General features: G+C 37.8%; 1 protein-coding gene across 7 annotated transcripts in view; it reads left to right on the forward strand.

Moving 5' to 3' along the window:
- The window catches only part of ERC2 (ELKS/RAB6-interacting/CAST family member 2), a 996,291-nt gene that overhangs the window by 448,745 nt on the left and 531,254 nt on the right, over positions 1–16,292 (forward strand). For all 7 annotated transcript variants that reach the window (XM_018038455.1, XM_018038458.1, XM_018038452.1 and 4 more), the window contains exon 8: positions 13,603–13,740. In XM_018038455.1, the coding sequence (XP_017893944.1) occupies positions 13,603–13,740 (138 nt within the window). The remainder of the gene's footprint in view (positions 1–13,602; positions 13,741–16,292) is intronic.

The raw sequence follows: 16,292 nt of genomic DNA on the forward strand, positions 1-16,292 counted from the left end.
CAGTACTTTGGCCACCTCATGTGAAGAGTTGACTCATTGGAAAAGACTTTGATGCTGGGAGGGATTGGGGGCAGGAGGAGAAGGGGATGACAGAGGATGAGATGGCTGGATGGCATCACTGACCCGATGGACGTGAATCTGAGTGAACTCTGGGAGTTGGTGATGGACAGGGAGGCCTGGTGTGCTGCGATTCGTGGGGTTGCAAATAGTCGGACAAGACTGAGTGACTGAACTGAATAATGAGCGATGTTGAGCATCTTTTCATGTGCTTTTAGCCATCTGTATGTCTTCTTTGGAGAAATGTCTGTTTAGGTCTTTTTCCCACTTTTTGATTTGGTTGTTTACTCTTCTGGTATTGAGTTGTATGAGCTGCTTGTGTATTTTGGAAATAAATCCTTTGTCAGTTGTTTCATTTGCTATTATTTTCTCCTATTCTGAGGGTTGTCTTTTCATCTTGCTTATAGTTTCCTTTGCTGTGCAAAAACTTTTAAGTTTTATCAGGTCCCATTTGTTTACTTTTGTTTTTATTTCTGTTACTCTAGGAGGTGGGTCATAGAGGATCTTGCTTTGATTTATGTTGAGTGCTCTATGTTTGCCTCTAAGAGTTTTATAGTTTCTGGTCTTACATTTAGGTCTTTAACCCATTTTGAGTTTATCTTTGTGAATGGTGTTCAGAAGTGTTCTATTTTCATTCTTTTACCTGTAGCTGTCCAGTTTTCCCAGAATCATTTATTGAAGAGGCTGTCTTTGCCCCATTGTATATTCTTGCCTCCTTTGTCAAAAATAAGGTACCCATAGGTGCATGGTTTTATTTCTGGGCTTTCTGTCTTGTTCCATTGGTCTATATTTCTGTTTTTGTGCCAGTATCATACTGTCTTGATGATTGTAGCTTTGTAGTATAACCTGAAGTCAGGAAGCTTCATTTCTCTAGCTGCATTCTTCTTTCTCAAGACTGCTTTGGCTATATGGGCTCTTTTGTGTTTCCATATTAATTGTAAAATTTTTTGTTCTAGTTCTGTGAAAAATGCCATTGGTAATTTGATAGGGATCAGATTGAATCTGTAGATTGCATTTGGTAGAATAGTCATTTTCACAATATTGATTCTTCCTACCCAGGAACATGGAATATCTCTCTATCTGTTTATGTCATCTTTGATTTCTTTCTTTAGTGTCTAATAATTTTCTCTATAAAGTTCTTTTGTCTCCTTAGGTAAGTTTATTCCTAGATAGTTAATTCTTTTTGTTGCCATGGTGAATGGGATTGATTCCTAAATGCCTCTTTCTGATTTTTCATTGTTAGTATATAGAAATGCAAGTGATTTCTGTGTGTTTATATAGCACATTTTCTTTATCCATTTGTCTGTCAGTGGACATTTAGGTTGTTTCCATGTCTTGGCTATTGCTACTGTGAACATAGGGGTGCGTGTATTTTTTTGGATATTAGTTTTGTCCACCAGAAGAGGGATTGTGAATCATATAGTAATTTTAATTTTAGTTTTCTGAGGAACCTCCGTACAGTTTTCCAGCTTACCTTCCCACCAACAGACTAGAACTGCTGCTGCTGCTGCCAAGTCGCTTCAGTCGTGTCCACTCTGTGCGACCCCACAGACGGCAGCCCACCAGGCTCCCCCGTCCCTGGGATTCTCCAGGCAAGAACACTGGAGTGGGTTGCCATTTCCTTTTCCAGTGCATGAAAGGAAAAGTGAAAGTGAAAGAAAGAGTAAAGGAAGCTCTTTAAAAATAAAGGAAATGATAATAGAAGAAGGCCTAGAACTTCAGAAAAGAGGGAAGAACAGTGGAATGGAAAAAAAATAGGGCTGAGTATAGTAGACTGTCATCTCCTTTAAGTTTTTAGAATCTTATTTGGTTCAAACAAAAATCGTAACAATATCTGTCGTGGTGCTCAGTGTATATGGAGGAAAGAATGAGACAACTGTATATTAAAAATGGAGAAAGCAATTTCAGTATTCCACTTGAAGTGGTAAAACATTTATACAGACATACTGAATATATAACTTGTACTACATATGGCATTTTCTAAGAAAATATGCAAAAATGTATGCTCAAATATAATATAAATAACTGAAGATGAAATCCTAAAATAGTTCAAGTAACTCTTCAGGAAAGTGAAACAGAGGAATGAGAAACTGAGGCAATGAACAGAAAACAAATGTTAAGATAGCAGAAGTCCTAAGGTGTCAATAATTACATAAATAGCCAAAATATACCAATTAAAATACAGAGATTGCCAAAGTGGATTCAGCAACAACAAAATATATGACACAACTGTATACTGTCTATAAGAAATTCACTTCAAACACAATGAAATTGGTATATCATATTAATATATATAATATAATATAATTCATAATATAATAGCATATTAAGGTTAAGTTTTTAAAAGTAACAATGGGTATTTTAATATCAGAAATAGTAGATTTAAGAACTAAGAAAATCACTAGGGACAACAGCTGACATATAATAATAAAAGAAGTAACCCACCAAATTGACAACAAATCTAAATGTGTATACACCAAATAAAAGAATTTCAAACCCAATGAAATAAAACCAGACAGAACTGAAAGGAGAAATAGACAAATTCACAATAATAGTTGAGGACTTCATCACCTCGCTGTCAACAATTGATGGAACTAAATACAGACATTTAGAAAAGATGTAGAACTGAGCAACTCTATCAACTAACAAGAGCTATTTGACATATATAGTACACTGTACAACTGCAGACTATTCATTCTTTTTGAGTATGCATGTAACCTTCACCAAGATAGACCATACTCAGAGTTGTAAAACAAACCTCAAGGTGCTTGAAAGGATTTAATTCATGAAGTATGCTCTATGACAATATTGGAGTAAAACTAGAATTCAGTAATAGAGAAGAGAATCTACAAATAATTCATAGTTTGCAGATGCTAAATAGATAGCAATCAATGATCCAAAAGTGAAGTCTCAGAGAAAAAATATACATAAAACGGAATGAAAATAAAAATAGAGTTTATCAGAATTTGTGGAATACAGCTAAAGCAGTGCTGAGAAGGAAATTTATACCACTAATATTTAAACCAGAAAACAGAAAAGGTAGCAAATGAATATTCCAAGTTCCTGCTCCTGTAAGCCAGAGAAAGAAGAACAAAATAACCCCAAACAACTATAAGTAAGGAAATAATAAATATAGAGAAGAAATAAATAAAATTGAAAATAGAAACTGAAGAGAAAATCAATTAAAGTTGTTTCTTTGGGAAATAAATTAATAAAATTGATAAAGATAAAAGAGAAAGGAACAAATCAACAAGATCAGAAATGAAATGAGACATCACTATGGATTCTGAAATCATTAAAAAGTTGAGAGTAAAGGTATAACTTCATACTCAAAAATTGGATAGCTTAGAGAAAATGGCCCAATTCCTCAAAAACTGCAAACTACCAAACTCAATCATGATGAAATGAATAACATGAATAATCTTAAATCAATTGAATTTGTAACTTAAAAGCTCTTGAAAAAGAAATTTCCATACTCATAATAGTATGGAAATACTATTTCACTGGAGATTTTTACTGAATAGTTAAAAGAATTAACACTAATTTTACTTAATCTCCTGCTGAAAAGGGAGTATTTTCCAGCTAATTTATGAGGCCAGTATTACTTTGATACCCCAAACTGAAAAAGTAATTAAAAAAAGAAAAGAATAAAGCAACTAAAACCCTCCAAAACAAAACTGAAGGCCACTGTCTCACAGGTGTGTTGTCTTGTATCCTGAGACTTTACTGAACAAACAAAAATTTATTACATTTCTGTATGCTAACTATGAATAATGTGGAAGCCAAAATTAAAAACACAATACCTTTTTAATAACTCTAAAGAAAATGAAATACTTAAATACAAACTTACCAAAACATGTACAGGTTCTACATGCTGAAATAAAATGTTAATGAAAAAAATCAAAGAAGATTTAAACAAATGAGATAGACACTGATTCATGGTTTAGAAGACTCAAAATAATAAAGATGTCAATTCTCCCAAAATTGAGCTTTAGGTTTAATGAAATTCCTATGAAGTTACCATCAAGGGTTTTTACTGACATAGACAAGCTTATGACCCAGAGAGATGTTATGGGGAGGGAGGTGGGAGGGGGGTTCATGTTTGGGAACGCATGTAAGAATTAAAGATTTTAAAATTTGAAAAATAAAAAAATAAATTAAAAAAAATAAATAAATCCACCTTTAACATCTGAAAAAAAAATTTTATGGAGAAGCACAAGTGCTAGATTAAGTGAAACAATCTTTTCAAAGAGGAATAAGGTAGGAAATACCACTCTACTCGTGTTAACTCTTACAATATAAGTATAGTAATCATGACAGTGTTGTATTATTGGAGACACAAGAGACAATACATTGATGGAACAGAATGGAGAACCCAGAAATATACCCTCACAGATACGCCTAAACTGATACTGTGTAGAGGTATGAAAACATTGCAATGGAGGAAGGACAGCCTTTCAAAAAAAAAATTGTGGGATCAGTTGCACATCCATAGACAATAAAAATAAACATCAAACTAAATCTCACAGTTTATACAAAATTTACTCAAAGTAGACCACAGACTTAAATGTAAAACATAAAACTATAAATCTATGAGAAAAGCTATAGGGTAAAATTGTAAGAATCTAGGGCTGGGTAATAAGTTCATAGAATTGACTTAAAAGGCATGAACTATATAAAAAGAAAAGATGATGAAGTAGGCTTTCTGTTACGTGAAAGGTCTTGCTAAAAGGATGAAAAGACAAGCTACAGAGTGGGAGAAAATAATTGTAGGCCGTATATCTGATAAGGGATTTTCATCTAGAGTATATAAAGAACTCTCAAAAGTCAACGGTAGAATGAAAACCAATCCAATTAGAAAATGGGCAAAAGACCTGAACAGATTTCTACTGAAGACTACAGGTAGCAAATAAGCAGGGGAAAAGGTGTTTAAAATCATTAACTATTAGGCAATGCAGAATAAAACTGCAGCACATTATTGCTCTATCTTTATTAGAATTACTAAAATAAAAAATAATATCAACAGCAAAAGTTGGACGAAATGTGGAGAAACCAGATCATTCATACAGTTGCTGGTGGGACTGTGGAATGGTATAGCTACTCTGGAAAACAGTTTGTCTGTTTCTTATACAGCTAAACTAAAATTCTCATGTGACCCAGCAGTTGTACCCAGGCAGCATTTATCCCAGTGAAATGAAACCTTATGTTCATAGAAAAAACTAGTACATGAGTGTTCCTAGTTACCTATTTGTAATAGCTAAAAACTGGAAACCACCCAATGTCCTTCGATAGGTGAATGGTTAAACAAACTGGTGTATCCTTACCATGAAATACTACTTCTCAATGAAAGGAATAAATTATTGGTAAACATAACAACTTGGCTGGATCCTCAGAGAATCATACTGAGTGGAAAAAGCCAATGTCAAAGGTTATGTACTTGATGACTATGCTTAGGTAATGTTTGTGAAACGACAAAATTATGGAAATGGAGAATAGATTTGTGATTGCCAGGTGTTAGGGATAAGGACAAATGCAAGAGGTAAGTAATTGCAATTATAAACATGCAATCTTTGTGGTATTAGAATCTTTCTGTCACTTGACTTTGGTGATGATCATGACAAAATTGCATAGAACTAAGCACAAACACACACAAGTGAGCACACATAAAGCTGGTGACATCTGAAGTGGATTATATCAATGTCAGTTTCCTGGTTATAATATTGTACTATGGTTACTGTGGTAGATGTTACACTTAGAGAGAGCTGGACAGAGAATGTAAGGGATCTCTTCATATTATTTTTTATAACTTCATGGAAACCTCAATCATCTTATTATTAAATGTCAAAAAAAAAAGCATTTAGGCATTTAGAATAGTGCCTGACCAGCACCATCATCAATATATATATATTTATTACTATCATCATCATGACATTGCTTGTTGTTGTTCAGTTACTAAGCCATGTCTGACTCTGAGACCCTGTGGACCGCAGCACGCCAGGCTCCCTTGTCCTTCACTATCTCCTGGAGTTTGCTCAGATTCATGTCCATTGAGTTGATGATGCTATCTAACCACCCCATCCTTTGCTTCCCCCTTCTCCTCCTGCCCTCAATCTTTCTCAGCATCAGGTTCTTTTCCAATGAGTCAGCTTTTTGCATCAGGTGACCAAAGCATTGAAGCTTCAGCATCAGTCCTTCCAATGGATATTCAGGCTTACTTTCCTTTAGGATGGACTGGTTTGATCTCCTCACTATCCACAGGACTCTCAAGAGTCTTCTCCAGCACCCCAGTTTGAAAGCATCAATTCTTCGGCATTCAGTGTTGTTTATGGTCCAACTCTCACATCTGTACATGATTACTAGAGAACCTGTAGCAAAGTGATGTCTCTGCTTTTTAATATGCTGTCTAGGTTGGTCATTACTTTGACAACAAAGGTCCGTCTAGTCAAGGCTGTGGTTTTTCAGTAGTCATGTATGGACTATGAAGAAAGCTGAGCACTGAAGAATTGATGCTTTTGGACTGTGGTGTTGGAGAAGACTCTTGAGAGTCCCTTGGACTGCAAAGAGATCCAACCAGTCCATTCTGAAGGAGATTAGCCCTGGGATTTCTTTGGAGGGAATGATGCTGAAGCTGAAACTCCAGTACTTTGGCCACCTCATGCGAAGAGTTGACTCATTGGAAAAGACTTTGATGCTAGGAGGGATTGGGGGCAGGAGGAGAAGGGGACGACAGAGGATGAGATGGCTGAATGGCATCACTGACTCGATGGATGTGAGTCTGAGTGAACTGAGGGAGTTGGTGATGGACAGGGAGGCCTGGTGTGCTGTGATTCATGGGGTCGCAAAGTGTCGGACACGACTTAGCAACTGAACTGAACTGAGGTTGATCATAGCTTTTCTTCCAAGGAGCAAGCATCTTTTAATTTCATGGGTTCAGTGATTTTGGAGCCCAACAAAATAAAATCTGTCACTGCTTCTACTTTTTCCCCCTCTATTTTCTATGAAGTGATGGCATTGGATGCCAGGATCTTAGTTTTTTAAATGTTGACTTTCAAGCAAGTTTTATCACTCTCCTCTTTCACTCTTAAGAGATTCTTAGTTTCTCTTCACTTTCTGCCTTTAGAGTGGTGTCATTTTCATATCTGAAGTTGTTAATATTTCTGCTGTCAATCTTGATTCTAGCTTGTGATTCATCTCGCCTGGTATTTCTTATGATGTACTCTGCATGTAGGTTAAAATAAGCAGGATGACAGTATAGTCATATTTCTTTTCTAATTTTAAACCAGTCCATTGTTCCACTTTCTGGTTCTAACTGTTGTTTCTTGACCTGCATACAGGTTTCCCTGGAGACAGGTAAGGTGGTCTGGTATTCTCATCTCTTTTAAGACTTTTCCACCATTTGTTGTGATCCACACAGTCAGAGGCTTTAGCATATTCAGTGAAACAGACATAAATGTTTTTTTCTGAAATTAACTTGCTTTCTCCATAATCCAACGAATGCTGGCAGTTTGATCTCTGGTTCCTTTGCCTTTTCTAAACCCTGCTTGTATATCTGGAATTTCTTGGTTCAAGTACCATTGAATCCTCGCTTGAAGGATTTTAAGCATAGCCTCACTAGCATGTGAAATGAGTGCAATTATACTGTAGTTTGAAGATTCTTTGGCTTTGCTTTGGAATGAAAACTGACATTTTCCCGTCCTGTGGCCACTACTGAGTTTTCCAAATTTCCTGTCATATTGAGTGCAGCACTTTAATAGCATCGTCTTTTAGGATTTTAAATAGCTCAGCTAGAATTCCCTAACCTCCACTAAGTTTGTTCCTATTGATGCTTCCTAAGGCCCACTTGACTTCACACTCCAGGATGTCTGGCTCTAGATGAGTGATCACACCATCGTGGTTATCTTAGTCATTAAGAACTTTTTTGTACAATTCTTCTGTGTATTCTTGCCATCTGTTCTTAATCTCTTCTGCTTCTGTTAGGTCCTTACTGTTTTTGTCCTTGATCATGTGCATCTTTGCGTGAAATCTCCCTTGATATTGCCAGTTTTCTTGAAGAGATCTCTAGTCTTTCCCATTCTGTTGTTTTCCTCTATATCTTCACATTGTTCACGTAAGAAGGCTTTCTTATCTCCTTGCTATTCTTTGGAACTCTGCATTCAGATGGGTATATCTTTCCTTTTCCCCTTTGCCTTTCAATTCTCTTCTCTTCTCAGAAATTTGTAAAACTTTGTTGGACAACCACTTTGCCTTCTTGCATTTCTTTTTCTCTGGGATGATTTTGGTCACTGCCTCCTGTAAAAATTAGAACCTCCATCCATAGCTCTTCAGGCATTCTACCAGACCTAATCCCTTGAGTCTATTCATCACTCCACTGTATAAAGTATTTGATTTAGGTTATATTTGAAAGGCCTAGTGGTTTTCCCTACATTTTTCAATTTAAGCCTGAGTTTTGCAATGTTGAATTTATGACTTGAGCCACAGTCAGCTCCTGGTTTTGTTTTTCCTAACTGTATAGAGCTTCTCCATCTTTGGCTGCAAAGGACATAATCAGTTCAGTCAGTTCAATAGCTCAATCCTGTCCGACTGTTTGTGACCCCACGGACGGCAGCACACCAGGCCTCCTTGTCCATCACCAACTCTTGGACTGAGCAACTGAACTGAAATGAAAGGCTAGAAAAATGATAGAGAAAATCAATGAAATCAAAATTTGGTTCTTTGAAAAGCTCAACAAAATTGACAAAACTTCGACTAGGTGGATTAAGGAAAAGAAAAAGAAAAATTTAATTACTAGGATGAGAAAGTGGAGATATTCCCACCAATTCTGCAGAAACATAAAGGATTATAGGGTTTATAAGTAAGTACTATAAACAGTTGTATGCTAACAAATTGATCACCTAGTGAAATGATGGACCTGATGGCTTCACTGGTGAAGCTAGATTGTGCTATGAGTCTCAGTTTCTGGTATTCTGCAGCTGGGGCAACAGGGTCTGCACCACGCCAGTTGCATCAAAACTTTGGGCTCTGTTCTGGATTATTTTCTCCAACCCTGGTTCTCCTGTATTCCTGGCAGTTTGTTTATGCTTAAGCCAGCCTGAGATGTTCCTATTGATTGAGCTAAAAGGTTTGACTGATACCTTAGATGTGGATAACAGAAATTATAGTGATATGTGATATGGAGAAAAGAAAATGTTTTTTAGTAACTAATTTCACAACTCTATAAAGAAACAGCCAAAAAAAAAAAAATACCTTTGTGGAGTATCTGAAAGCATAAAGATTCTTCAGCATATTTAAGGTACTCTGACTATATAGAGAGCTTCTTCATGCTTTTAATTTCTTCTTTGTAGGATCTAAGAGCTGAAGGGACTCAGCTATCACCTGGTCTGGTCTATTGCTTTCACACAAGACATTCTCTTTAGGCTTCCTTCCTTCCTTCTTTTATGCATTCAGTAAGCAATACACGGTATTGCCAACACAGTTGGGTACTATGTCCAGAAATACAGAGTGAGACAGAATGACAGAATTCTTAACAGAACTCACAGCCACATTGTAAAGAGACAAGTAAAGAGGCAATCTGAAAAGTGTGTGAAAAGCAGGGGACTTAGTCTGGGCCAGAGTGGGTGTTATGTAATGAAGGCTTCCTGGAGGAGTTAAGGAATACGTTGATAGCTAAATGTTTCAGTAGAACTTGGTTAAAAAAAAAAATAGGATAAGAAGAATCTCCCAAGCAGAAGCAATAAAGGCAAAGATGGAGAGGCTATGAAGAAGCCTGGTGCTGGGAGGTCGTGGGAGAGGTTAGGCAAGGCTGGAGGATGGTGGAAGACCAGTGAGTCTTCCCATGAGGGGCCTAGTCTATGATGTCAGACAGTTTGGGCTTTATCTGGAGGCAATGAGGGAGCAGTTGAAGAGTTCTGAGGAAAAAAGTCATTCAGTGAGATCTGCATTGTAGGAAGGTGACATGCTGAAATTTAGAGACCAAATGGGAGGGGGAGCAAATGTGGAGTCAAGAAGGATGCTGCTGTTCAGTCAGTGACATCTCCCGCTGGGGACCACATTTGTGTGAAAACTCACCAAAAAACTCCCTCTGGGCACTGACCATCCTTGAACTTGGCAGACCTGAGGTTTCAGTAGTCAGCTTGAAGCCATTACGATTAGGGATGCCCAGTGAACCCCCTGGGCCTGAGCTCTCCCTGACCCATACCTCCTTTCCAGTGGTCTGCTCTGGGAGGTACAGGTACCGCTGCAGCAAGGCTGTCTCCTTCTGAGTTGTCCAGCTCTGATGAAAAGGTGGCTTAATTCAAAGGCAAGGACAGCTCTGTGCTCAGGTCCATCTCTTATTTTATCAAGTCACAGTGACCAATGAGTTGACTATGTTGCTTAGGTGGATTCCATTTTTTGCAGCATGTGTAATTTCTCACAAAATCCTCACTTTCCATCCCCAGACCTCCCCATCCTAATCCTGGTTTTCAATTTGCTTATTTTCCACTGCCTGCTATTTGAACCTATATAACCTCACCCTTTGAAAAAAAATTTATGCCTTTTTTTGGTAAATGTTTGTTGTTAATGATTTATGAACATTAGAAAGCTGCAAAATATTTTTTTGAAAGATACAGAATTTTACATTTATCCCCAGTTTCCTAATTTTAAGAATTGAGTCCTCCTCTCTTAGAATAACAAAGAAATAAAGAGTTGGACATGACTTAGTGACTGAACACTAAAAACAAAAATTTCCTCCTACAATGAGTCCTTTTATAATAAAAAGTACAAACTTATTGTTCAAAACATATTCAAAGAATCATTCTGATATTTTGTAGTTGATCTTAAATATATTTTATTCTGTTATATTCAAGAAAACCAAGCTGACAGATGTAGGAAAGTATAAAGAAGAATTGCAAAATCAAATATACCAAATAATATTTTAATGAATTACATATATGTATTTCTATATTGAATTTTTCCTTTTTACATTCAAACATAATATGATTTTACATTCTACACTTTTTCCTCTTCAATCCTTTTCTACTTAGTTACCAATAGCATGCAAATATGATTTTAAATACTAGCATAATGGTTTAAATTTTTATATACAAATATAAAGTGAAAATGACCCATAAACTCTCCATCCAGATAATGTTGATCGGCATTAAAAATGAATAAAACCTACATGGTTAGAAAGTTCAAGCAAAACACTATAGAAACGTAAGAAAACAAGAAATAAAAGCTCACTTCCACCTTTTTGCACCCTAAACCCTTTCCTTAAAGTTAAACACAGTTAAAATTTCTTTTCATTTCTTTTCCAGAAAAAAAAAATGTACTTTACAGTAGCATATATGTATCTATTTGTAGTTTTATTTCTTATATACACTATAGGCTATATTCCCCACCCTAGTCTGTACTTTGTCTTTATTAAGAATCATTATTGGCGATCTTTGTGCAACATTTTTAAAGTGGTGTATCCCTCGCTCTGTGAATGTCTCCAGTTCCAGATCTGTTTTTCAGTCTTGTCTGTGAAATAACTGGCTCTTCTGGGGAGTTCTTAGATATGAGATCCGTAGCTGTGTCGCTCCTGTGTCTCCAGGTCTCACCAGCCCGCATTTCTCCAGCTCTTATCTCCTACCTGCATACTCCTTGGACCACTGACCCTTATATCCTTAATCTCCCCAGTAACTGAGAAGGCCCCAGAGAGTCTCACACAGGCATACAGCAGTCTTCTTCAGCCTCTATTTGCAGCACCTGAAGCCCTTTAAAATCAGCGGTGCTGTTGCCCCAAGGCTGATGCCCTGAGAGAAAGTCTCTCCTTTATCCAGGGCACTGTCTCCCACTGTCTTCCAGACTGGAGAACTTAATCCGTTTGCTTGGAGCTGCCATAGATTTGCATACATATGTGGACACAGATGTGAATATGAGTGTACTCAAAAATAATAACACACAGTTTCTCACAAGAGTTAGTCCTCTCAGCTGCCGACTTCTATAAAGCAACTGTCATTCTGACATGTAACCACCCATGTTTTTGCTCCCTCATCTATTTGCTTATGGTGTCCTGTAATCACATGAACACTTGTCTGGAATGGAGGGAGCCTTTGTTTTGACGGCAGATGATTATACCTTTTGAGTTCCTGTGTTTTCCATGGAGGGACAGCAAATTCTCACAGTACTAGCTAAATAGGAACACAGTGCACTTTGATGAAGTAAAAGGTTAGTTATTTCTCTAAACCAGGATGTTTGTCTCAAGGCAGAAAAACATTAAAAAAAGAAAAGTACATTGACAAAAAGGGGAAGAAGAAGAATGAGGAGAAAGGGAATGAATCAAAAAAGGAGGGAGCAAAGAAAAGTGGGAAGAGTAGAAGGAGGCAAAATCCATCTCCATTAGCCCACATCCATTTTAGCCATTTGAAAAGTATTCACACCTCTCCTCAGCTTGAGGGTCAGCAGGGTCATTATCTTTGCATCCAGAGCTTTTATGATGCTACTGTTGCCACCACCTTCGCGGTCACTCTGCCTCCTCCTTATTATTGCTTCTACTCTACTCTGGTCATTATTTGTGTTGCCATTCCAGATTCATGCTTCCTGAATCAAGTAATCCCAAAATTTGTTTGAGTTGCACATTGTGAAACATGCATTTGGAATGATTTCCTGAGAAAGCCTGCGTGCAGAATACAAATATTTTGAATGGGCTTATCTTAGAGTTGTACTGCTTTTTTTCCTTGTCATTTTAAAACCCTTAATATGAATAAATTGTTTGTACAGTGGGACTTTTTTTTTAATCCTTAGATAAGAAATACATGGTTTGAAAGCAGAGAATAAAAACATGAATGATAATGTATGCAATGCCCAAGAGAAAGTCCTTGCTGTTGCTCCTGGGCAGGCGTTATAATCGGCTATTTGGTGTGTTTATTTCAGGCTGCAGATAGTGGATAAAAGTGGCTGGTTGGTTGCCAGCACATGACTTACTTGCCAAATGGAGTGTTTAGTACTTGTTGCATTTGATTTATATCACAAGTTCTTCCCATTAACAGTCTACTGGTGATAACCTACTTGGCTTTTCATGTGGTTACTTTGAAACAGCCACTTGACAGCATTTGGCATATCACACAAAGTCTAAGGCTGAATAAAGGAGTGAGTGAATGACTACATGGGTTCTGCCATATACTGATAGGGTGCTCGGTGCTCACCCTGTATGCATCTGTTCATTGAATGAATTCTGCATATATGTTTCTCTGATTCACTGCACCAAGATTAGGTTTATGGACTGAAGACTTAAAGGGCTAGTGAAAGGGATAAAAATAGAAATAATAGTGCTTATGTGTCTGAAGGGCTTGCATTTGCATGGAGGAGATATTCTGCTCATCTCTATTGCTGTTTAAACACAAAGTTGAATTACATGGCAGAAAGATGGTCTCGTCAAAATGGCCTTGATTCTAAATAAAAGTGTAACCTCCTAATAGCAACAAATTCCATAATCTTGGGTCTTTTTTTGTTTTTTTCCCCATAGGTCCACTGTACTGGATATGTAATAAATTGTGTATTAAATATGGTGATTTTTACTTTCAGATTGAAAACTTACAAGAACAGCTTAGGGATAAAGACAAGCAACTGACCAATCTGAAAGACAGAGTGAAGTCCTTGCAGACTGATTCCAGTAACACAGACACTGCACTGGCGACGCTCGAGGAGGCTTTGTCAGAGAAGGTGAGCTTGGACTAAACATTAGCTGTGGTATGGTTTAGGGAAATGTGGTTGGGAGGAAATGGTCCAAATGCATTTCAATGTGCTTGTTTTTCTCCATGTACTCACACCAACCTAGTACCAGCTGGGCCTTCCCTTCCCATGCAATCTTCAGCAGTAGGCTCAGTATGCTGAAGCCAGGGGCATCCTTTTGAAATATATACTTGATCACTTCACCCTTGGCCTTGCTTAAAAACCTCCACTACCTTGCCATTGTTTTTAGGATGATGGAAACTGAAATCTCTAACCCTTAGGCCCATTTTGTTTTTAGGATGATGGAAACTGAAATCTCTAACCCCTTAGGGTCCATCCCGTCATGTTCTCTGGCTCTCACCTGACTAGCCACTTCTCTGCCTGCCTCCTTTACCTTCCTCCCCCCCTCCATCCCTTCCATTCATCTTTCCTTCCTCCTTTTCCAGCCTTATCCCCATCTCTCTTCTCTCATACTTTGTGCTCTAGCCATGCTGGCCTTCTAGATTCTTAAGTGCACCATTGTTTCCTCCTGCCTCAGACTCTTTGCACACGTTATTGTTGAGCCCAGAATGTTCTTTACTCCCTGCAGATTTAATTCCTCTTCTTCTGGGAGCTGAGAAGCTGTACTGCACAGAGTCAAGATTGTGGATATTGGAGCCAGGCTCGTAGGTTTCAAATATTAGGTCTGACAGTTAATACTTTGGATAAGTTACTTAACCTCTCGCTTTCTCAGTTTCTTCATTTGTAAAAGAGGATAAAAATACTGCCTACTTTAGTGGATTACGTTGAGGAGAAAATGCGTTAATATATGGAAAGTGTTTAGGATAATAGGTATATATTAAGTTATGACTGTTATTATTATTATCAATCATTTCCTTGGGGAGGGCTCCTAGGTAAAATCCTCTATTATGTTTTCAGGAATACCATGAATTTCCCAGAGCTCTTGTGACAATCTTAATTGTTCATTTTTCGGTTTTAATGTGATTAATTGGTTTTCTCTGCTAGACTCCAAGCCCAAGCATGCCTGTATATGTATGTTACTTGTGTGTGTTGGCTCACCTTCCCCCAGCGCCTAGTGCACTATCTTCGGGTGTTGATGGAGTGAGCCACCACCGTATGACAGGCACTTTTGTGGGCACCAGGGATCCAGCAGAGAAAAGAAGTGGTGAAAATCTTGGCTCTCATGGAGGATTCTAATGGGACTGAAGAGACATAGAAAATAAATAAGTAAAACACGCGGACTTCAGAGGGTAATACTTTCTATAGAAGAAAGCAAGGAGAGGGTTCAGGGAATGCTGGGGTGGAATGACCAGGTCAGGTCTTACTAAGAAGGGTGCATATAAGGAAAGACCTGAGGAAAGTGAGGGATGAGCCATGAGCACTTCTGGAGGGAATCAAGAGCAGCGGGGAGCGGTGGGTGGAGAGGGAGTATTCCTTGAAGGGCCTTGTGAGAAAGGATGAAAAACTTTGACTTTGACTCTGAAGCCGGTAGGAAGCCATTTGGAAGTCTTAGTTCTGACTGATATTTAAAAGGATTACTTTGACCAAAAGAATGAAGAAAATCTATTAGGCAAATAGGTCATTCTGATGTTTACTGATTCCTAAAATGATTTATAGTCCATTTCATTCTACCCAAGTTAGTTCATTCATTCTCTGGGCATTTTTGTACTCCTACCCGCAGAGGGTGTGTAGTGTGCTGAGCTGGGCACCAGTAGGCCTTGGAGTTGAATTTGCATGTTATATCCCCCATCACTTCCTAGGTGTCAAAGAATCAGGATCCAAGAGCAGATGAGGTAAAGTTTGCGAGGATTCTGAAGAAAGATAGCTTGTTTTGGGTTGGACATATCATGAATCAGTGCAATCTTTAAGTAGGTCCATGTTATTGACATAATTACTTTCGAACTCTGAAGCAAAGAAATCTTAAGTTTTGAATTATGTAAGTAGACCCCATTATGCTGTTTTTCTGTGTCTTTCTCATCATTTCTTGTTCTGTGGCACTTTGTAGGATTTCCCACAAATGCAAGAGGTAATGGGGTCTTTTTGTTGTTTGTTTTGTTTTGGATTTCACACTGTAATAACAGCATTGTTTCCTACTATTTTCTCTGTTATCATAAACCTTGAGGTAATGAGGTCTAGTGGATAGTGGCCTAGGAGCCAGTCTCAGCCCTGCCACTAACTGGGTGACCTTGACAAATAACTCTCACTCCCTGGGCCTCAAATTGCCCATTTGTAGTATGGGGGAATTAGATTAAATAGCCCACTGATTCCAGAAGTCGGTGAATCTTAAAAAAGTTTTATCTGACGTCTATATCAGAATTACCAGGAGATGTCTGTCAAAAGTATAATTATTAGGCCCCATGTATACCTCCTGAATCGGAGCCTCGAGTAGAGTCGAGAAGTCTGCACTTCATCACACTCTCTAGGTGACTGTGATGTACACTCTAGTCTAAGAATCACTGCTCTATACTAAACATATAGAAAGTAAAAAAGCAGCCAGATTTCAATGGCTATAGAGTCTTAATGTTGCTAATAAAATTGTAAGA

The sequence above is a fragment of the Capra hircus genome, chromosome 22 (assembly GCF_001704415.2).
Source record: "Capra hircus breed San Clemente chromosome 22, ASM170441v1, whole genome shotgun sequence".
Lineage (NCBI taxonomy): Eukaryota > Metazoa > Chordata > Mammalia > Artiodactyla > Bovidae > Capra > Capra hircus.